Genomic DNA, 21143 nt, shown 5'->3' with positions numbered 1-21143 from the left:
ATGCATTAGTTCTGCACATACTTCATTGAAATAACATTAAATATGAAATTAAGCATTATACATTGTGCTAAATTTCTTGCAATGTCCATAACAAAGTGTTACTGTAAAGTTGGTACTTGGGCAGTACAGTTTTGTTTCATTTCCCTTTCGTTGGATTAACGGGTCACAAAATGCGACAGGAGCGTCGTTAAACAAACCAAAGAAGAAGAAGAAGAAGAAGGATGTAACGATTTGTTAAATCTTCAGCGTTTTCAATATCCGAATTATTAAAATTTAGTACGTATATAAATCATCTGTGTAGCTATTACAAATAATAAATTTTATTAGCATGTATACTGCATTTAAAATTATTAATATCTGGCACGGTGAGGTCGTAAGATGTGAGATATGGCAAGATTCGCCTAGTTTTAGGTGCGGTCTACAAGGGTTGAGGGAGAGTTGTGGAGTATCGGTTTAAAAACGAATCGCCGAATTGATAAATATCATTATCAGCTGTTGTGGAGTATGGTTAGTGTCCGAATTTGCGAAACACAGTACTGTAAGAATAATTTCGCTTAGTTTTGTATTGGCAATTTTAATTATTCTTGGTGACTCTCTCCTGTAGATTCTGCAGAGGTCAGGAATGCTATAGTAGTTATAATTATGTATATCATTAGTATTGACATACTAAAATTTATGTGACTTTCATTTAGAAAGACGAGCGTTGATATAAAACTTGTACTGACCAGCTGGTGGATGGGAATTGGGCTTGTAGCCGGAGTACGCTTCACGTGCTCGTGTCTGTTTCAACGTCTGATACAGCCTGTATTATAATCATAATTATAGAAATGTAAGGATGGTGAAAACTGCGTTATGCTTTCAATATTAGTATTATTATCATCATCATCACCACCACCACCACCATCATTACCGTTGTTATTGGCAGTAGCCCTATTTAAGTCAGCAGTAGATATCGGTACGTAAACAATTAAAGATGATATAAGTATATAATATTTCAGTCGACATACAAGACTAAAATGGGTGCATTATTTACGTATTGCAGTATTTCTATCGGTCTTTCGTAGTATGTCTTATCTCGTAAGTGGAAAACGTAACGATGGATGCGCTCCCGAAAACTCAGAATCAGACGCACATTCATCAGATGAAGCATCGTGTGTATTCTAATCAGAATCCACTGTTACGAGTCTTTCAATTTCGTCTTCAATTATACCGTCGACTGTACGGCCGCTCTATACTTTACCTCCAGTCCAGTCCACCGCTGTGGAATAACGGTTAGCATACCTGATAGATAATCACAGCAATTGATAAAGCGTTGTAAAATAACAAAGCATTCTCCAGTCCATGCATTACATATATATTCCATGCTGACATAGTTATATTGCCTGATTCTTCTTCTGTGTAATTCCAGATTTCTTTGATGAAATTCACATTCTTCATTGCAACTCGGCATTTAACAATCCGTCGTATGTATTCTATTGGAGACAAATCCTAGTGATATGATGGTAGTCTCAAGACTGTATTACCATGGACATTGAAAATGAAATTCGCTCTATATAATATGGGTTCAGAAGATTGACACAGACTAACATGAGCAGTTCTGCCTTCTCACTTCGTATATTATATAAGTCAGTGTTGTTCTGTTTAAGTCAGTCTTAATATGTATGTTTAGTCAACATTCTGAAGACTGGTTGGAACCTCATGACGCATCATTCATGAGGCAACTAAGCGAGGAGATAATAGGGTAGAGTGGCCAAGCCAAATCTTGAATGTCTTGTTTTTTATTAGAACTGTTGGGCAGTTTATTATCACTATGTGATATGGTGCATTGTCCATCACCAGTATCGTTTGTGGTGGGAGGTTGCGTTATATGGTGAAGGATGGGTGGAATTAAGAAAATTCTCTCCTGAACCGGGATTCTATCCTGGGTTTTCAGCTCTACGTGCTGACGCTTTATCTGCTAAGCCATATGATAATGCAGAATTCCTGCACGGAAATCTCATATGTATTTCGGTACATCATAGTAATATGATACGCGTAAGTAATCACTTAGTGATTCCGTCGGATCCCAGCCACCTAGTCACTCATAATGAGTGCACCTCTGTACATAGTGTGTTGGACATTGTACCACTGTCACACATCTGTGACACAGTACATGAGAGTTGGGCATCAAAGGGAAACTGAAAGGATTCAATCCGGCATTAGGACTAGAATATGGTGTGGCTTAGTGGATAAAGCATCAGCACGTAGAGCTGAAAACCCAGGTTGAGTCCCAATGCTGGAGAGAATTTTTCTCCGTTCATATTTAAATTGTAGTTTCGTTACTTCTGACATTTGGCATTGATATTTATATAGCATGTAAATACTTACATACAGCAACAGTGGTGGTTCTAGAGGTTTTAAACTAGGGGAGGAGGCATATTTTTACATTGACAACTTTTTTGCATGATTCTCTTACAATATTGCGACATTCCTTTTAGATAATAAATTTGAATTTGAACCAGGAAAAAATGTTTTCACCCTGCTTTATTCACTACTTGCAGGTACTTATTTTGGGCGCGCTTCCAAACAGGGGCAGCGGCATTTCCCCTAAGGTTAGAGCCCAGTTTAGGTGTGTGTATGTATTAATCGGAAAAAATGTCCTATAAACATGCGTCATATTCTCAATATTTTCTAGCCTCTAATTTTCGATTAATATACACACACCTAAACTGGGCTCTAACCTTAGAGGAAATGCCACTGCCTCTGTTCAGAAGCGCACCCCTTATTTTTATCAAAACCATCCCTGGCTAGAACCATCTCTAATGTATTGACATTTAACTGGCTGAATATAAAATGAAAATATTGAATTGCTTTATTGTTCAAGTAAAATACTTACATTTTAATATCTATGTGCTTTTTTTATATAAATTTGGGGTCCCTTTATGCTACTGACTCCACACTAGCTTAATCTGGTATTGGCTATTGCTAGTACTTGGCCTTTTTGCTGGGTCTTGCATAGTTTAAAATGAACTGCATGGAAGTAGAGGATAAATGACTACTGATTAATACTAAATGCTAACCAAGACTTTGATCTCCTAGCTTTACTTCTCGAAAAAAAAAGAAAAAAGCCATGCCAATTATGTTTATTGTCCTTAAAAAGTCATATGAAGTAGAAAAGTGATTGAAATAAATGTGATTCATTTTAGTTGGATGCCCATCAGTCCGGGACAGATGCTTTTAAGTGTCTTCTTGCTTTACTTCTCTTTTAAGAGAAGCCATACTTGAACATATTTATCACCTGTAAAAAATCCATCAACTATATCAAGATTTGAACCTATAAACCTTGAATTTAGTGGTAAAAATGGTAACAGAGCAACTGTTAGCATAAGAAATATCTGCTTGAGTGTTGCAGACTCACAGCGCATGATGTCGTCAACAAAACTGCAGTTCATGGGCTCGCTGACAAAGACTGATCCACAGAGCCACCCGGTGGTCATCATAGGGCAAGTGAAGAACCTAGCCAAGGTCAAGTTCAGTGACATCAAGGTGAAGCTGGAGCCACGTGTCACAGAGGAGGTTGGTGGACCTTGTTATGTGAGTAGTTTGCCTGTTGCACAGTTGTATAGCCACTTCTCTTTTGCAGGTGTACTTGACTGCTTTGGCGAGTCTCCACCCATCCCCCACAGACACGTGCTCCCTGTACCTCAATCTGGCGACCTTGGCTGCACTACCTGTCAAGTGCAGTCGGCACAATGCCCCCTCACGTGCACACGCCATTACCAAGATTGTGCGCAGCACCACAGTGGGTGCCGACGAGTCCATCGTGGTATGGTATCACATGCAAGTTGGTGAGTCACATATGATGCAGCCCGACTGACAAGGTGAGAGATGTGATCGGGAAACGTGATATTTTAATAAAGTCTATATCAAATTGTACAGTGTGTCTACAAAACTTCTGAAGGTGATTGACGTGTAGATATTGTTTTCTTTTTTACTTTAGTAGGTTTTTTTACGATGCTTTTTCAACATCTAGGTTATTTAGCGTCTGAATGAGATGAATGTGATAATGCCGATGAAATGAGTCCGGAGTCCAGCACCGAAAGTTACCCAGCATTTACTCATATTGAGTTGAAGAAAAACCCCGGAAAAAACCTCAACCAGGTAACTTGCCCCGACTGGGAATCGAACCCGGACCACCTGGTTTCGCGGCCAGACGCGCTAACCGTTACTTCACAGATGTGGACCAGATATTGTCAATAGCCATATAAGCAACATGTGTAATTTCACATACACTTCAAGAGGCTCTGAAACGTGGAAATCATTAACAACTCATTTGTGTTAATGCAGAAAACTGTGCTGCCAAATACATTCAACATCGCCCAAAAATTCTCTTCAGTTAGATCTGTTGACACCCGTGAAGTCAGAGACCATGAAGACTCATAAAACCAATCAAAATATATATATATATATATATATATATATATATATATATATATATATATATATATGTTCTGTTCTCCAAGCCTGTCTAGAAGCTTAAAGCTAGGAGCCCTACCACTAGACCTGCTCCCTATGTTGACCAACACCCCACTGAATGGACTTTTACTTTCTTTAAGTGTCACTCGGCTAAAAGGTGGATTGATGTGAGTCCCTAACAAACCACTTGGTATAATACATGTTTTGGATGGTGATGATTAGGGCGCGGATTTTTATGACCTAAAAACAGGATATATGCATGCTTTTTATGACCTAAAGAACATAAAAATATGACTTTATCAGTAACACATGTATGTTAGATTTTTTAATTCTCGGCATTATACATGGATTAAAACATGTCTAACCAGTTGTATGTTATATTTAAGCAAATTACTTCAAATGTCCTCTGTCTGTAGAATAGAAACACAACACAGCATTCACAGTTTCAACAGGATTCTGCAAAATAGCATGGACCCTGTAAAAATGGGAAATTTTAATTATTCTGCTTGCTTAAAACTTGTATGCGAACCTCGCAAATGTATATTAAGCATATGAAAGTATCGATAAAAAACATACCTCAGTTTGCATTACCAGCTGGATTGTTGCAATTGATGACAACATGCATTTTAAGGTTATCAAATGAAAGCCCTCTCCTGTTGTCACTGAGTATTGTTTTATAGTGAGAAAAACTTCTTTTCGCATCAACTTTCATAATATTACATTTCTCTGAAAATAAAGCATTTAAGAGCTATCGTGTAAAACTTTCATAGTATTACATTTTATCACAGCTTGTTATGGTTTGAATGAATGTATTAAATATGAGAAATGCGCAAAATATAACATTATGACGCGAATTTTTACAAAATATGCTATAAAACTTAAAAAATGCCTAAATATGCATACAGTTACTCCCAAAATATGTTAATATGCAGCTTCGTACTAAATATTTTACAAAATTAAAAAAAGTCCAAATATGCATTTATATGCCCAATAAAAACCCTTCCGTTTCCTTCAGAATGCTTTGAATCAAGTCTAAATCAGTCTGAAAACAGTCCCATAGGAAAAAAAAATGACATCATGGAAACAATGGCTAACTACATACAACACCTGTGGAGTAACGGTTAGCGCGTCTGGCTGTGAAACCAGGTAGCCTGTGTTCGATTCCCGGTGGGAGCAAGTTACCTGGTTGAGGTTTTTTCCAGAATTTTCCCTCAACCCAATATGAGCAAATGCTGAGTAACTTTCGGTGCTGGACCTCGGACTTATTTTACCGGCATTATCACCTTCATCTCATTCAGATGCTAAATAACCTAAGATGTTGATAAAGCATCGTAAAATAACCTATGAAAATAAAAAAACTACATACAATTATAATATAGGTTTTTTTGATATATTTTTTTAACCAGTGGCGGGCACTTGACTGTCATTCACTTAAGTGTCCCCATTTAGTGGGTGATGCACCAAAGCTTGTTCTTTTAGCCATCATGAAGGCATACCATCAAACACCATCTTTGTCCACCACTTACAATTGGGCGTGCCAGGTGAATCATTGTTTCAAGCACTACAATTCAACATACTTTCCATTAAACTATTGCGTTTCCTAATCATATCCTCTCCTTCTGAGCCATGAGTTGATGCAGTTGTCTGTGTGCAGATTGTGTGTGAGCGCTCTGACGTGTTTGCCTCTGCCTGTGCTGTGGCACGCGCCTATCCACTGTTCTCACGCAAAACGTCCAGCAACCCAGCAGGGCAGACACCCAACACCACAGTGAGTGTCGAGTTCCTATTGGTACCGAGTGCTGAGTGCCAAGTGACGGTGGAGAGCAATGGCAGCCTGGACGACAAGCTGGCGCTGTCTGCAGATGACCTCAAGTGCCTGGAGAGTGCATGCACTGGTGTGAGGTTGGCAGCCAGAATTGTGGATGCCCCCTGCAACGATATGAATGTCGATCACTTCCTACAGGTGAGAGTCCACGCTTCACTGTTTTACACTCTTTTCTTTCTTGCCTTTGAATATAATCCATTTGTGCTTTATTCTATCCAGTTTTTTATCAAGTTATAAGGTTGTTATTTTTAGACGATTTCTTGAGATTCTTTGCATACATGCATCTCATTCTGTGTAACTGATGTGGTAAGAAATCATGACAAGTGGAAAATTAGAATGGAAATGAATTAGTTTGCACATAATAGTTCTTTTTTATTACTTTTATCCTACAATTTTACGCACCGTTTGTTGAAATTTTAAGATTTTTGTTTTATTTCTCGAATTCTTGTTGATATCTAGTTGATACTTTCTTTGTGGTTTAATGCTTGTGGAGATGTGCTGATAACATTTGTTGTTTGCTTGGTCTTGAACAGTAATGTTTCCTTTCCTTGTCTTCGTAAGTGTAGTTTCCAAATGTCCACAAAATTTCTCTAGTTTTTCTGTTGTGATATAACAGATGTCTCTTCATTTCTCGCCAAGTGTTGTATTACAGTACAATCCCTTTTTAACGAATCTCTGAGGGATTACTTTTTTTTTCCTTAAATAGAGATTTTCCTCAAAAAGTGGTTTACATAAAATGGGAAGGAAAGGCTAAAATAACTAATAGTACAGTCTATACAAAACTAGACTAGACGGCAATTCGGAAGGCGGACGGCTACTAGATGCGCCGTAGCCTGTATGGCATGTGACGTCACAAGCTTGAACAGGAGAACCAATCAGAATCAGTCTATAACAAGTGCTTTTCGAGTTACTTTGTTCATGTGTGAGTGTTTTAAAACATTGAATAAGTAAAACTAACATATACTGTGTATGTGTAAGATAAATAAATGGAAGGAGATACTATAAAAAGGCAAGTACTGCACAGGCAGACGTGGGAAATAGTGTTTAAGGTATATAATTATTTTAAAAACATTAACGAGCAGAACTCTGCTGGGCATCATGGTGCTGGCCGCAACATTGCCAACGCGCAGGAGATGACTGCAGAAGCATGTGGTGTGGGTTTGCGAACCGTGCAAAGAATTGCTAGTGAAGGAAACAAATCTTTTAATGTGAGTGTAACTGCCACGTTTCGTTCTCCTGGAAAACATCCTCGTCGTGAAAAAACAAGTCTCTGAATTAGATGATTTTAATAAAAGTGTGCTGTGACGTACAGTATTAGATATGTACCTTCGAGAATCTGACTCTGAAAAATCTGACGGGACTGATGAGGGAATCAGCGACTTCGATTAAAACCAGGTACTGAATATTTATTAAATCCTAATTTATATTAAATGTGACCGAAATGTGGCAATATAAGATGGTACTCGTAGTTATTGTTTTAGGGTATTTAACTAGCTAAAATAATTTTCGTCTAGAAATAGACCTAAATACAATTTCTACTTAAATAGTGTATCATTTTTTCTAGTAATACACCGTATACATTTCGTATTAAAACAGTGTGATAACATAATAATAATAATAATAATACCGCACATAAAAATCTTAAAACTTGGTATAAGCATTATTAATAGAACGTAAGATTTGATAATGTTCTGATAAAAGGTTTGTCACGCTTGCAGTAATCAACGGCTAAGGTCATTATTGTCTTTTTAAAATTGAAATTCTCTCCTCAGCTACTTGTATCGCGCACGCGCGTGAAGTATGATGTGGCAATGCTGCACATTGCCTTTCTCTCACTACCTGTCTCTCTCGACGCAAACGCTAGCAGCCAATCGCCTTCCGAACTGGCGTCTAGTCTAGAAAGATATTGACAGTTCTCTCTCAGACATGCAGGAAGAGAACATCATTGTGAAGTTGTGCGGTGCGACTGATAGAGTCGCTTGTCTGCCTTGTCAGAATTGAGGAACGGATGCGAACTCGTAAATTTATATCATACGAACTCTATGACTACACAAATATAATAATAATAACAATAATAAAAGAGTGAGTGAATGTGAATATGGTACATATTGTGCAAACAGTATGTAAGCTTAGTATAAACCGTAATCAAGATTTCTTGCTATAAATTTAAAGTTATAAAGGAAAGAGTTTTTAGCTGCATGGACTACCTTACATCAGTCAATGTCTCGTGGAGAAGTGCCAGACCTACATAAATCTGAGTGCCATAATGTGGCTAACAATACAGAAAATAGTGAGGCGTGTAGTGTATCATATATTAGTATCAGTAATAATGATGCAGAATCAATTAGACCTATTTCATTTTATCACTTAAATAAGGCGAAAGATGATGGTGATACTATTTCTGACGATTGTACAAGATGTATAAAAAATTAGCAGTCATATTGCTAACTGAAGTTACGTTACTCAAAATATGGATATTCATTAAAAAAATTCACGTATGCAATATTATTGACTTTCCAAGTAAAACTTTGTTATACAGAACCATGAAAAAAGATTAAAAACAACGTAGATATTGTCATTTCTCTCCATTAACATCTTGCAGCCATCAATTTGTTTATATTTAAAACTATATTCTTTACAATAGTGTGCAGAGAATAAACATTGTTGTGCGAGATTCTGCATCTAGTAGCATCTTTCTTAACGTAGTCTGTATTATAAATACACATGGCACCGGAATAACTATGAAAACAATAGCCACGACAAAACACCAGTATCTTCTGCGACACAGAAACTAAAATTCAACTCTTCTAAACAAAACAGCTGGCTACCACGTGCTAGCTATGAAACAACCGACAACGCCGACCTGTCATCATACCGTATGATTGGCTAATTTGAGCAGTTGCCATGGTGATGCCTCGAAGCCGCTGAACTGTCAATACCTTTCCAGTTTTGTATAGACTGTAACATGTGTATTATAGACCATACATTATAATCATTTAATTAGGTCTACAATTATTATTTACAATAAATTTCATTATAATATTTTCTAACTCTTGAGATGGTGAGGCACTAATGTTTTCCCATTTGGTTGAACCTGAACCACACTGAAACTCGGCATTAAAAATTTCTTTTTCTTCTTCATTATTCCCATAATGAAGTAGTTGGCTAATCATGCTTTTTTGCTATGTCCAATAGTGTTATATGAAGATTAGCCCTTATTATTTTCACTTACTGTCCGATAGTTAATTTCTTCCTCTTATTCGCTATTACAATGATGCATAAACAGTATAAACTTATAAAAGAACTGGAAACAGGACCCACACAACTTCCGAGAACAAAGCAACACACTGTGAAAGCAAGCAAAGATAGATCATAAAGAGCAATAAAGAATAATGCCACCACATAATGCTTCATTACTATCGATTGAGATGCACTATCGAATATGCCGATACTATCGATTATTGAAAGTCGAGTAGAATATTTTGGGCTTCATTATCACAAAATTCACTTGAAAAGTATTCCTTAAAAGCAGGATTTTCCTTAAACTGGGTTTCCTTAAAATCAGGAATTAATTTCTTATGGTAATTTGGTGGGACTTAACAGATTATTCCTTAAAAACAGGATTTTACTGTAATTGATAATTCTATAAAAGATTTGTGTATGATGGCTTCCAGTGTAAGATTTTTTTTTTACATAATTTGTAAACTTCTTGATTCGATTTGCTTCATAATCTATAAGTATTACAACTTTTTTGGAAGATGTTTATTTTAAAGGCTAGAGTCCTTACATTATTGTTACAGTTTCTGTCACTTTGTTCTGTTGCTGTAAACAGGAAGTGAGAGCTGTTGCAGACTCACTTGGTGTGACATCAACGATAATAAGAGGGGAGGAATTGCGTGTGCGCGGATTCGGAGGCATCTATGGTGTTGGAAAGGCCGCATCTGTGCCTCCTGCCTTGGCTGTGCTGTCCCATAACCCTGAAGGTGCCACTCAGACCATTGCGTGGGTTGGCAAAGGCATTGTTTATGACACTGGAGGCCTCAGCATCAAAGCCAAAGTAAGACATGTCCAAATTGTGAGTGTCTGGACCATATTGATCTGTTGTGTTCATATTGTAAATTGTTTTGCTACAGACTGCAATGCCAGGAATGAAACGCGACTGTGGTGGTGCCGCTGGTGTGCTGGGTGCCTTTTACGCAGCTGTACGGCAGGGCTTCACTCAAAACCTTCATGCAGTCTTCTGCTTGGCTGAGAATGCAGTTGGTCCAGATGCAACTCGACCTGATGACATTCACCTTTTGTACTCGGGCAGGTTTGTCATATTTGCTTTGAATGCCCATAAATATTACTTGCTGAAATTTCAGTTAACCTGTAGACCTACTTTGTCATGAAGCAGTAAATCGAGATTGCCAAATATATGTTGAAGCATTAAGTGATCTTTGTCTTTTAGGTTGCTTTTGATAACCACTTGACATTGAAACTATCTGTTACCTTGCAATTGATCCTTTGTGCATGGAACATAATTCACTGTAAAAGGGATCTTAATTTTGAGCAAGAAGTCTGGATATTTGACAATAAAATACACAATTTGGTCATTATTCAGCAGTGTTCATTAAAGTTCATGACTTGACTTAAATCCAGTTGTTCCTAGGTGAAACGTAGGGCAGCAGTGAAGTTCCTCCAGCGTATTCTGTTGCCAGCAATCTATTTCACCTCTTTCCAGCTTTTCCCACATCTCTCTACTTTCTCCTCTATTGATCGTTTCCTTGTTTTTCTATGCCGTCCTCTCTTACTTACTCCTTGTGGATTCCAGTCAATTGCAGTTTTCTCAATAGCTCCATATGGCTTTCTCAGCATGTGGCCTATCCAATTGAATCGCCCCATGCAGAAAGGGCTTCAGTCCATTAGACCTGGTTTTGAGAAAACTAAGGAAAACTGTGTGTACTATGTATTCCTTTCTGCATAGAACTCTGAGCCTGACGCTTCAGCTTCTGTCTTTCCAAGCATTGGACTGAATACCTTTCTGCACAGGCTGATGGAACCATCCATAAAGATATGATTTCCATCAATATCTCGTTTTTTTTTTTAAATTTGTGACTGAAGCCCTTTCTGCATGGAGCGATTCAATTCCATTTTCTTTGTTTTATCACTAAAGTTCATAAAATGCAATAAAATATAATAAAAAATGCAACAGTTCTATCTCTCTACATGTTTGCAAGGCCCAAGCGGCAGCTTACCGATGCTACCTAATCTACCACAGGAACATAACAGAGTTTTCTGTCTATGTTTTCACGTGTGAAGAATGTAAAGACATAATGGGGTTTTCTGTCTTTTATCACGTGTGAACAATGTAAAGAGTAAATATTAATAAGCGGCATGTGCGGTCCACGAAAACCACTCACATCTTCATCCAACTCTTCCCTTTCACATGAATGACCTTTTTTTTTTTTTTTTCGGTCTAGCCAAAATCCTATTGTTTTGGTATTGCTTTGGTGCTGGATACGAGGAATTTTACTGTACTATCTAAGCCATACAATTTATATATGAAGTTGGTGTCTTTCTTTGGGGTGATAGAGAATGCAATTCAGAAAACGAAAATTAATCTTTTTACTCAGATGCATATTAAATGATTGACAATCACTGCATGTGAATCTTTAGGACAGTGGAGATCAACAACACAGATGCAGAAGGTCGTCTGGTCTTATCAGATGGAGTATCCTATGCTCAGAAGGACCTGAAGGCCAACATCATCCTTGACATGGCCACTCTGACGGGTGCACAGGGCATCAGCACAGGGAAGTACCATGGGGCAGTGCTCACCAACAGTGAGGAATGGGAGGAGGCAGCTGTGCTAGCCAGCAAAGCATCGGGTGACTTGTTGTTCCCTATCCCGTATTGCCCAGAGCTGCACTTCAGTGAGTTTGCCTCTGCAGTCGCTGACATGAAGAACTCAGTCGCAGTGAGTATAAGATGCATAGGGTGAAGATAGTTAGTTTGAGAGGAACAGTTTTATTTCATACAAGGGCACCACATGACTTTAACTGTTACAGGAAAAAATAAACATTGATTGTGCAAAAGACAGTATGTATTATCTACAGAATTATGTGCTACATTAAAAGCTTCTTCAGACAAAAATTATAGGGCAAAAATACCAAGATATTTCCACGGCTTTATAAGAATTAATGTGATTCAAGCCATTACAGAGATAGATCATAAACATACAATACATTAGAATTAGAATTAGAATTAGCCATGAAATCCCATGAAGGGCAAGGGCCTCCTGGTTATGCAGGGTGGCTTGTCAAGCAGTTCCCGGTTAGCCACTCCAAGAATGATGGTCACTTTTGTAATGTCATAGTTGAAGGGTCCACTGTTCACTATCACTTTTTGGGTTGCAAATCACTTTGTGATGAGCTTCCATTGTTGTCGGGCTTTCGCTGTTCTTGATCATAGATGGCCGAATCTTGATCTAAGTTCGTCTGCCCACCTTGTCTTCTGTCTTCCAGTGTTGCCTTTGCCAATCCTTGGGTCCCATGTCGTAAGTATGTATGTTCACCAGTTCTCGTTGAGTCGCATCACGTGTCCTGCCCATTTCTTCTTCACCTTGTCAGCTGTCTCTGCTGCATCTTTGAGGTGTGTTTGGCTCCTTATGTCTTCGTTACGTAGTCTGTGTTTGAATGTGATGTTCAGCATCTTCCTCTTCATTTTCCGTTGACACTTTCTCAGAATGTCTCTCTCTCTCTTTCCATTAGAGACCATGTCTGTGCTCCGTATAGGAGAACTGGAAGGATGCAGCTATTCATGACTCTGCTTCCTAATTTTAAATTGTATGTCTTGTCTGTCAGAATGAAACTGAGACTCCAAAATCTCTTCCATGCGTTTCCAATTCTTCTTTGAATCTCTTTCTGCATACAATACATTAGGATGGTCCAAAAAAAATGAAATTTCGAAATGTTTATCTGCACAAGGCTTTTTTTTTTAATTTATTTATTTATTTTTGTGGTTCATTTATATTTAAAACCAGCACATACAAATATTAATATTTAGAGGTTGTCCTAGGTGGCAGAATTTGGAATTTAGAAGATTTTTAGTAATTACTATAATAAGTATATCATATTCGATTATGGTTCTTCATGGGTCTGCTGTAATTGACTCTGGATGTAAAAATACACAGAGAAAAATTTATATGGTAAAACAGGATTATATAAACATCATTCCCATAGATAATGTCCGTCATAATATCACCCTCTTGGAAACTTCTTAGGATGATTTGCTTTCAGTCGCAATATGACTGTTTCTGCTCTCCGTCTTTTGTCAAAATATTATTAAATTATGAAATTAAATTAATTCCATGTTCAGCAGCATCATTCATAACTTCCATTCGAAGAGATCCATGTTTCAGCTCTTGAAATATGAGGTCGTTAGTTCAAACTTTTGGCAGATTCTCAAGGAAAGATTGTGATTTTTCCATCATTTCTTCCGTCAGACCATCAAAGTAACTTGCCCTTTCTGTTACAAAATTTTCCATTTGCAAGTCGTCAGCTTCAGTTGTGATTTTATGACGTCTGGGGCAGCCTGGAAGTAGTGGGCATTGTAGGTTCTGGACCATCCTTATGTTTCGTCCATTACTCTGTCATTGAAAAAAGTTATAGCTATTAGGTATTCGGAAAGGTGCCTGCAAAAAGCTGATTTAGCTGTAAGTGACAATGACTGATTTGGATGAATGTTCAGAATGTTTGTAAGTTCAATATCATTATATCGTCATTGATTTTATGAAACCTCCTATGTAACAATACAGAGCATAGTTTTTCAGAAGGAAGAAAAGAAAATCAAATATCAATAGGCCTATACTGATGTCATTGATGTCCATCATATTCACCAATGTTTTCTACCGAATTATCTAATATTCTTAAGATACGGTCACACGTCACTACTTTTGCAGCGCTGCAGTACAAAATACTGTGCAACTCTCGTACTGACTGCAGCTTAAAAGTAGCGACATGTGAACAGGATTTTCAGGGTTGCAGCCACAGCATTTTTAATATCGGTTTTGTTGAAACTTTTGCAGTGGTTGTGACCAGTGTTGCCACCCAAATATACCAATGATACTTTTATTGTTTGGATATATTTTAATGTTTGATGTGATGAAAATAAATGATTTGTAACAGTTACTAAATGTACAACACAGTCAGAGTATATTTGCTGATGATATAATTCATTTTTTTAAATTTTCCATGGCATAGTTTCAAACAGGAGGGTTGCCAACATTGATTACGTGAATATGCTGTTGGTTATCATTTAAGTATATAGGCGTTTTTTAATAGCTTTATAGTAAAAATAATGCCGATTTCTGAATACTAGTTAGGACAGAAAAGCAAATAATAGGTAAGTAAGCTATCACATGAGTTTTATAATCTGAAACTCTAATGTGAACATAACCACAAAATGTATATTGAGAAGTCAACACGGAAATGGCAAGCTGCAGCTAGACTGCAGCTGCAAAAGTAGCGCCTTGTGTGTGAACAGACTCTCAACCTCAAGTTGCAACTTTTGCAGCACATCGCTTGCGCAGCATGAAAAGTAGCATGCAGCGCGATACTTTTGGCTTTTGTGTGGACATGACATGCAACTTTTGCAGTTACAGTACAAAAGTTGCACAGCAAAAGTAGCGATGTGTGAACGTACTTTATGTAGATTATTGATATTTAAATACTTTTTTCTTTCTCCTGAAAAAATTATACTCTGTACTGTTACACAGGAGGTTTCATAAAATCAACGATGAATGGAAGCAAATATCTTATTGGGTTGGTGCATAAGTTCTAGTGTTTTAGTTTCATGTGCTGGTACTCCGGTTGAAATGGGTTTATTTATTGATTGATATTTTTTATTTGAAGTTCATTTGCTGTGCTTGAGTTTACAAATTGAAGTTCTCATTTCTACAGTTAGAGAGTAGAGCTGTGGACGTTAGAAAATGGAGTGTCAAGTGGAACATTTGCGACATATTCTTCTTTTTTTAGTTCTTTCTGTACAGGGAGTTGCTTTTTGTTTGAGCTCAACCATTTCTTTGTTTTCCTTATATTAGCATAAAGACAGCATTTCTCGTGACCAGTAATGATATTGGATAGGAATGTTCGATGTTGTTCACGAGCCAATCGATGACGAGCAAGCAAAGATGCTGATATTTGTGGTTTTGACTTAGAGCATTCGGTACCCATACACCTGATTTTTTAAACTTGCCCATTGAATGCAAGTAGCACGATAATGGAATGGTCACAGTTCATCACATTTGCCAGTTCTCGGGTACAGTAACGTGGATCATTGTGGATTGATGTGTTTAAACGGTCTTCATCAAACCTCAAAGGTCTTCATGAATGTGGAGTGTCACTAATGTCAAAACGACCCTCCTTAAACCGAGAAAACCATTTTCTTGCCGTGCTCTCTCCAATAGCATTTTCCCCATACATGGCGCAAATGTTTCTGGCTGCCTGCCCCTCTATTGAACTCAAAAAAGAAGAATATGTCGGAAATGTTCCACTTTCTCCTCTAGACACTCCATTTTCTAGCATCCACGGCTCCACTCACTATCAGCAAAAATAAGAACTTCAATATGTAAACTCAAGCACAACAGTTGAATTCAAATAAAAAATGACAATCGATAAACCCATAGCAATCGAAGTACCAACATGTGAAACAAAAACACTAAGAACTTAAGCACCAACCCAATATTTTGTGGGATTATAAAGAACGCAATCCAGAAACGTAAGTTTATTTTGATGCATAATAGTTATAATAAATAATTTCGTTAAAGTATATCACTTTAATGATAATTCAAGGAAAAAAATTATAATTGGAAATATCGTTCACAATAGATAAACTGAATTATTGCAAAACATATGAAACATACAATGAGAAAGTATGTGTCATCTTCACAAAAAACATTTTAATTATTTATCATGTTTCCATAACTTACCTGTGCTCAACATTTTCCATGTTGTGTTGCAGGATAGAAACAATGCACAGTCATCTTGTGCAGGTCTGTTCATAGGAGCACACTTGGGCTTTGACTTTCCAGGCACTTGGCTGCATGTGGATATGGCATATCCTGCCTACATTGTGAGTACCATCCTTGTCGCCACTCCAGTCTATTATTGCCGTGGCCTCATACTTAACATGCCAGCATCATACAATAACCTGCGGTGTGCTTTTAAAACAATTTTGCTGCCGATTGTTGCTCTGTAGGTTTCACTCTAAGCGTCACGTTGCCACATCTACTTCCTTGATAAGAATAAGCACTAGTTTGTTATGTTGTTAAATGGCTATTATTATTATTATTATTATTATTATTATTATTATTATTATTATTATTATTATTGTTTCATATACGAGCATGTTGACATTCTTAAATCTTAATAATAACTCTTTAATAATAATTTTTAATCACATACCTTAATGTTCGTCCTCAGCACAAGACATTGCAACCTCGGTTTTAGTCCACGTGGATTAGACAAGTAGGTGTCATTTTATAATGGAAGCAGCTTATTGGTTGCAACATTGAAATTGAGGCGAGTGATTGGAGCGGTGACACAAGAAATTGAAAACAATAATACAATTAAATTTCAAAGACCTGCCGAACATTACACACGAGGCCACTCAAAGACCTGCCAAATGTTAAGCATGAGACCATGGCGATAATACTTAATATGGCTGCATAATGCAATGTTACTTCTCTGTGCAGGGGGAGCGTGCTACAGGCTACGGGGTGGCCCTGCTTGTCGCCCTGTTTGGAGTCTACTCCCAGGATCGCATGTTGCGCAGTCTGAGTCCAGTGTCGAGGTGCAATGGTCCTGAGATGGGCAATGCTTGCAAGAAACTCAAGCGCAATTGACAAAGATAATGTACATAATGTTGAATTGTGGTATGAGCAGCACAAAGAGATGCCCTCACTTCAGCAGTATCTTACCTAGTCATTGCTGTCACATTGAACAGTGCACACAGGATTTCACTCATCGATCTCTTTGTATTTATTGTTCATACCGTCAATTTAGGTTTATTGTTATGAAAGGGAAGCCACGCTCGATTCCAACGTAATGGATGTAACAGTTGAATACGTAATAAAGATAATTGGGTTATTATTTTACAGTTTTCCACTAAAACTTGTATAACTTTCTTCTTTGAAGAACAAAACCCATATATGTGGATGCAGAACCTTGATTGCAACTGTTCTTGCTTGTCAGCTTTATGGGTACACATGAAGTTGTGCTGCCATTTTAAATCAGCTCAGTATTTATGCTGATATACTTAAATTGGGTTTTAAAGAGTGTAATAGTCAGTACGATTGGTTGCATATAAGGACTGTTAACTCATTGTTTCAAAATTAATATTTATTTTTGATGAATTTATAGCATGATATAATGAAGATAATAGCAATAGTAATAAATTAAAAAAAAAACATGAGAGCATTGTTGGTATTAATATTACTGCAATTAAAATAAAGGAATTTTACTCACCCTACTCTCTTTCCAGCTAAATATTGAAGTAAATGTAAATAAATGCACATGGATAATGGTTCCTGAGTGGCTATTGGATGCACAACGCCTCCAAGCTCATGCTTGTCATCTTCTTCCCGACATTAAAATAGTTCCTTCCAAAATAATAAAATGTATAATATACATGGAATACAGGTAAATTAAACATGCTTATAAGGACACTTTCTTAAAATTTAAACAATATGTTTATATTAGTTGTTGTTTTCTAATGCCAGGCGTTTGACAATAAAGTCATTTGACCTCTTGCACTCCAATATTTTTCAAAGATATTATCATGGCCAGCCAATGAAGCACAGATTTTGAGGTGTTCCGAATCCATTTCTTGGTTTGAGTTGCACAATGGGCAGTTAGGGGACTGATATATTCCAATTCTATGCATGTGTTTGGCCAAACAATCATGGCCTGTTGCCAATCTAAATGCAGCTACAGACGATTTTCGTGGTAAATCGGGAATTAACTGTGGATTTTGATGCAGAGAGTTCCATTTTTTCCGTTGGGATTGAGTTATCAAATTTTGTTTGTTGAAGTCTAAGTATGTAGATTTAATAAATCTCTTCACAGAGTAATACGCAGATTTAGTAACAGGTCTGTAAGTAGCAGTGCTGCCCTTCTTTGCTAAAGCATCCGCATTCTCGTTTCCCAGGATTCCACAATGGGATGGTATCCATTGGAATACAATTCTTTTATTGAGTGATAATAATTGAGAGAGCATTTTAGTTATTTCTGCTGTTTGAGATGAAGGTGTGTGTTTAGAGACTATTGATAGAATAGCTGCTTTGAAGTCTGACAATATAACTGCATTCCTAAATTTATTGATGTGGCATAGAAGATTCCTGAGACATTCACTTATTGCAATGATTTCACCATCAAAACTTGTTGTTCCATATCCAAGAGATCTATAAAGTGAGAAGAGACAGCACGTAACACCTGCACCGGCACCTTATTCTCTGGAGATCAAGGATCCGTCTGTGTATAAATGAAGCCACTTTTGTGGAGGGTACCTAATATTAATTGTCTCTAAAGACAATTTATTTATTTATTTTATTTATTTATTTAATAATAACATATACATAAAAACGTTACATTAAAATACCCCGAAAGAGCAAAGCTCGTGTTCGGGGACAGTTCCGTTACATAGATACACATACTTTGTAGACAAAATACTTAAGAAAAAAGCTCACATAAAGATTGTAATAAAATTAGTAAATAATAATACTAATAATAACTGAGTGAAAAAAGAGACGATGTTTAGATTGATGGATTAATATTAAATTATTATTAGTAGTATAATTAGTGCAGGTCATGTTGAGATAGTAACCAAGATAAAATAGAAAAATACACTTAGGATAGAAATAAACTTGTTTTACAATACATGGTACATAATATATATACAGGGAAGTCTGTCATATAAATTTTTTAATTCTGGATCTGAAAATTTCATTGCTTAAAGTAGTCAATTCTGGATGAAATTTTATTATCGAATTATATAGCCGTGGACCATAATTTGTACTGTGTAGTAAAGCAGCAGATGTGAGATATTTAGGTTCAACTAATTTAAGAATTTCATTTCGTCTCGTATTATGAGCATGTGGCTGAGCTACAAATTTCGTTCTATTTTTATGATAGAATTTCATTAAAGAGTATTCATAAATTTGGTCAATTCTAAAAACATTCAATTCAGAATGGATCAAATTTGTTGGATAATCCAGTCGCCTTTTCAAACAAATTTTGATTATACGTTTTTGCAACATAATTAGAGGAAAAAGAGCAGTTTTTGTAATGCCTCCCCATCCAATTATACCATATTGGATAACAGATTCAACTAGAGCCAAATAAACCAAACGTAATACGTGAGTAGGCAAGTAATGGCGAAGGTTTACAAATTTGTAAATTGTTTTACGTATTCTGTTACATAAAAAGGTGATTTGTCTATCCCATTTCAAGTGCTGATCAACAATAATTCCCAGGTATTTCACATCTACAGATTCTTTCAGGCAAGGGCATTTACAGGTTGTAGAGAGTTTACAAAATGAGTTGTGGATTATTAATTTTAAATGAGAAAGTGATTTCAGTTTGTTCAATCCAGAGACTGTTAAAGAAAATGGCACCAAAGTAGTTTTAGTTATATTTAGAGATAGCAAATTTGCATCAAGCCAGTTTTTGATAAAATTTATACCTACATTGGCATGTTTATAAGTGTCCTCCCAAGTTAAACCACTGAAAATCACCACCGTATCATCAGTGTAAGAATAACAGGAGCCATTATGTACTTTCAAATCAATGTTTAATAAATCATTAATATATATTAAAAATAGAATAGGACCTAAAATTGTTCCCTGAGGGACACCTATATCAATATTTACATTTTCACTGATATTATCATCAATTTTGGTTACCTGAGTTCTTTTGTTTAAGTATGATTGAAATAACTTATGCGCAATACCCCTGACTCCTATATCAAATAATTTGTCCAGAAGTAAACGATGGTTCACCGTGTCAAAAGCTTTCCTTAAATCTAAGAAAATCCCTAAACATTTAGAACCGTTATCCAACTCCTGCATAATTTTACCAGTGACTTCAATAATTGCGTCATCCGTAGATAATTTATTTCTGAAGCCATACTGATGTTTGGAGAGAATTTCATTTTTCTCTAAGTAATTTACTAATCTGTTTTTTAAACATTTTTCTAATATCTTTGAGAAGCTAGAGAGCAAGGATATAGGTCTATAGTTATTCAGACTTTTTCTTTCCCCTGACTTATGGACCGGTACAACTACAGCATTTTTCAGAGATTCTGGGAAAACTCCTTGGGTGAGACATAGATTGAATACATAAACAAGCGGTTTTAATATATGTTTAATGATAATCTTTAATGTGTTATTTGTAATTTTGTCGATTCCCGGTGAGACATTATTTTTTAAGGATTTAACAATATTATAAATTTCTTCTTCGGTTACTGGTGATAAAAACATGGAGGAAGATGCGTGCTTATTATGGCCACTGCAATAATTTTTCGTGTTAAATGCCGATTTGTTGATGTTCGATGCAATGCTATGTCCTACTTTTGAGAAATATTTATTAAATTCATTAGCTATGTCTTTTTTGTTTTTAAATATTTCTCCCTCTTCATTTAAAATCTCTGATATGATACTATTTTGGTTCACATTTACGTCTGTGGCTTCATTAATAGTTTGCCAAAATTTCCTAGGATTATTTCGATACTTCTGAAATTGAGATTGATAATACTGAGTTTTCATGTTTCTTATAATAAGAGTTAAAGTATTTCTGTATTTTTTGTAATAATTTATTAGATTTAT

General features: G+C 36.5%; 1 protein-coding gene across 4 annotated transcripts; it reads left to right on the top strand.

The window, feature by feature from the left end:
* Window positions 1-112: 112 nt before the first annotated feature.
* On the top strand, window positions 113-17419 carry grsm (granny smith). 4 transcript variants are annotated; one of them, XM_069820629.1, is made up of 9 exons: window positions 113-276; window positions 3392-3555; window positions 3623-3805; window positions 6110-6418; window positions 10113-10337; window positions 10414-10592; window positions 11939-12239; window positions 16283-16393; window positions 17016-17419. In XM_069820629.1, the coding sequence occupies exons 2-9, from the start codon at window positions 3403-3405 to the stop codon at window positions 17163-17165; spliced, it is 1611 nt and encodes a 536-aa protein (XP_069676730.1). In that variant the 5' UTR covers window positions 113-276; window positions 3392-3402; the 3' UTR covers window positions 17166-17419. The 4 variants fall into 4 exon arrangements, with proteins under 4 accessions (XP_069676730.1, XP_069676729.1, XP_069676732.1 ...); XM_069820628.1 differs by having other exon boundaries at window positions 3384-3555; XM_069820631.1 differs by lacking the exon at window positions 113-276 and adding an exon at window positions 330-507.
* Window positions 17420-21143: the final 3724 nt, after the last annotated feature.

The sequence above is a fragment of the Periplaneta americana genome, chromosome 3, assembly GCF_040183065.1.
Source record: "Periplaneta americana isolate PAMFEO1 chromosome 3, P.americana_PAMFEO1_priV1, whole genome shotgun sequence".
NCBI lineage: Eukaryota > Metazoa > Arthropoda > Insecta > Blattodea > Blattidae > Periplaneta > Periplaneta americana.
Note: the sequence above shows the minus strand (reverse complement) of the source record. Positions and strands in the feature narration are given on the sequence as shown.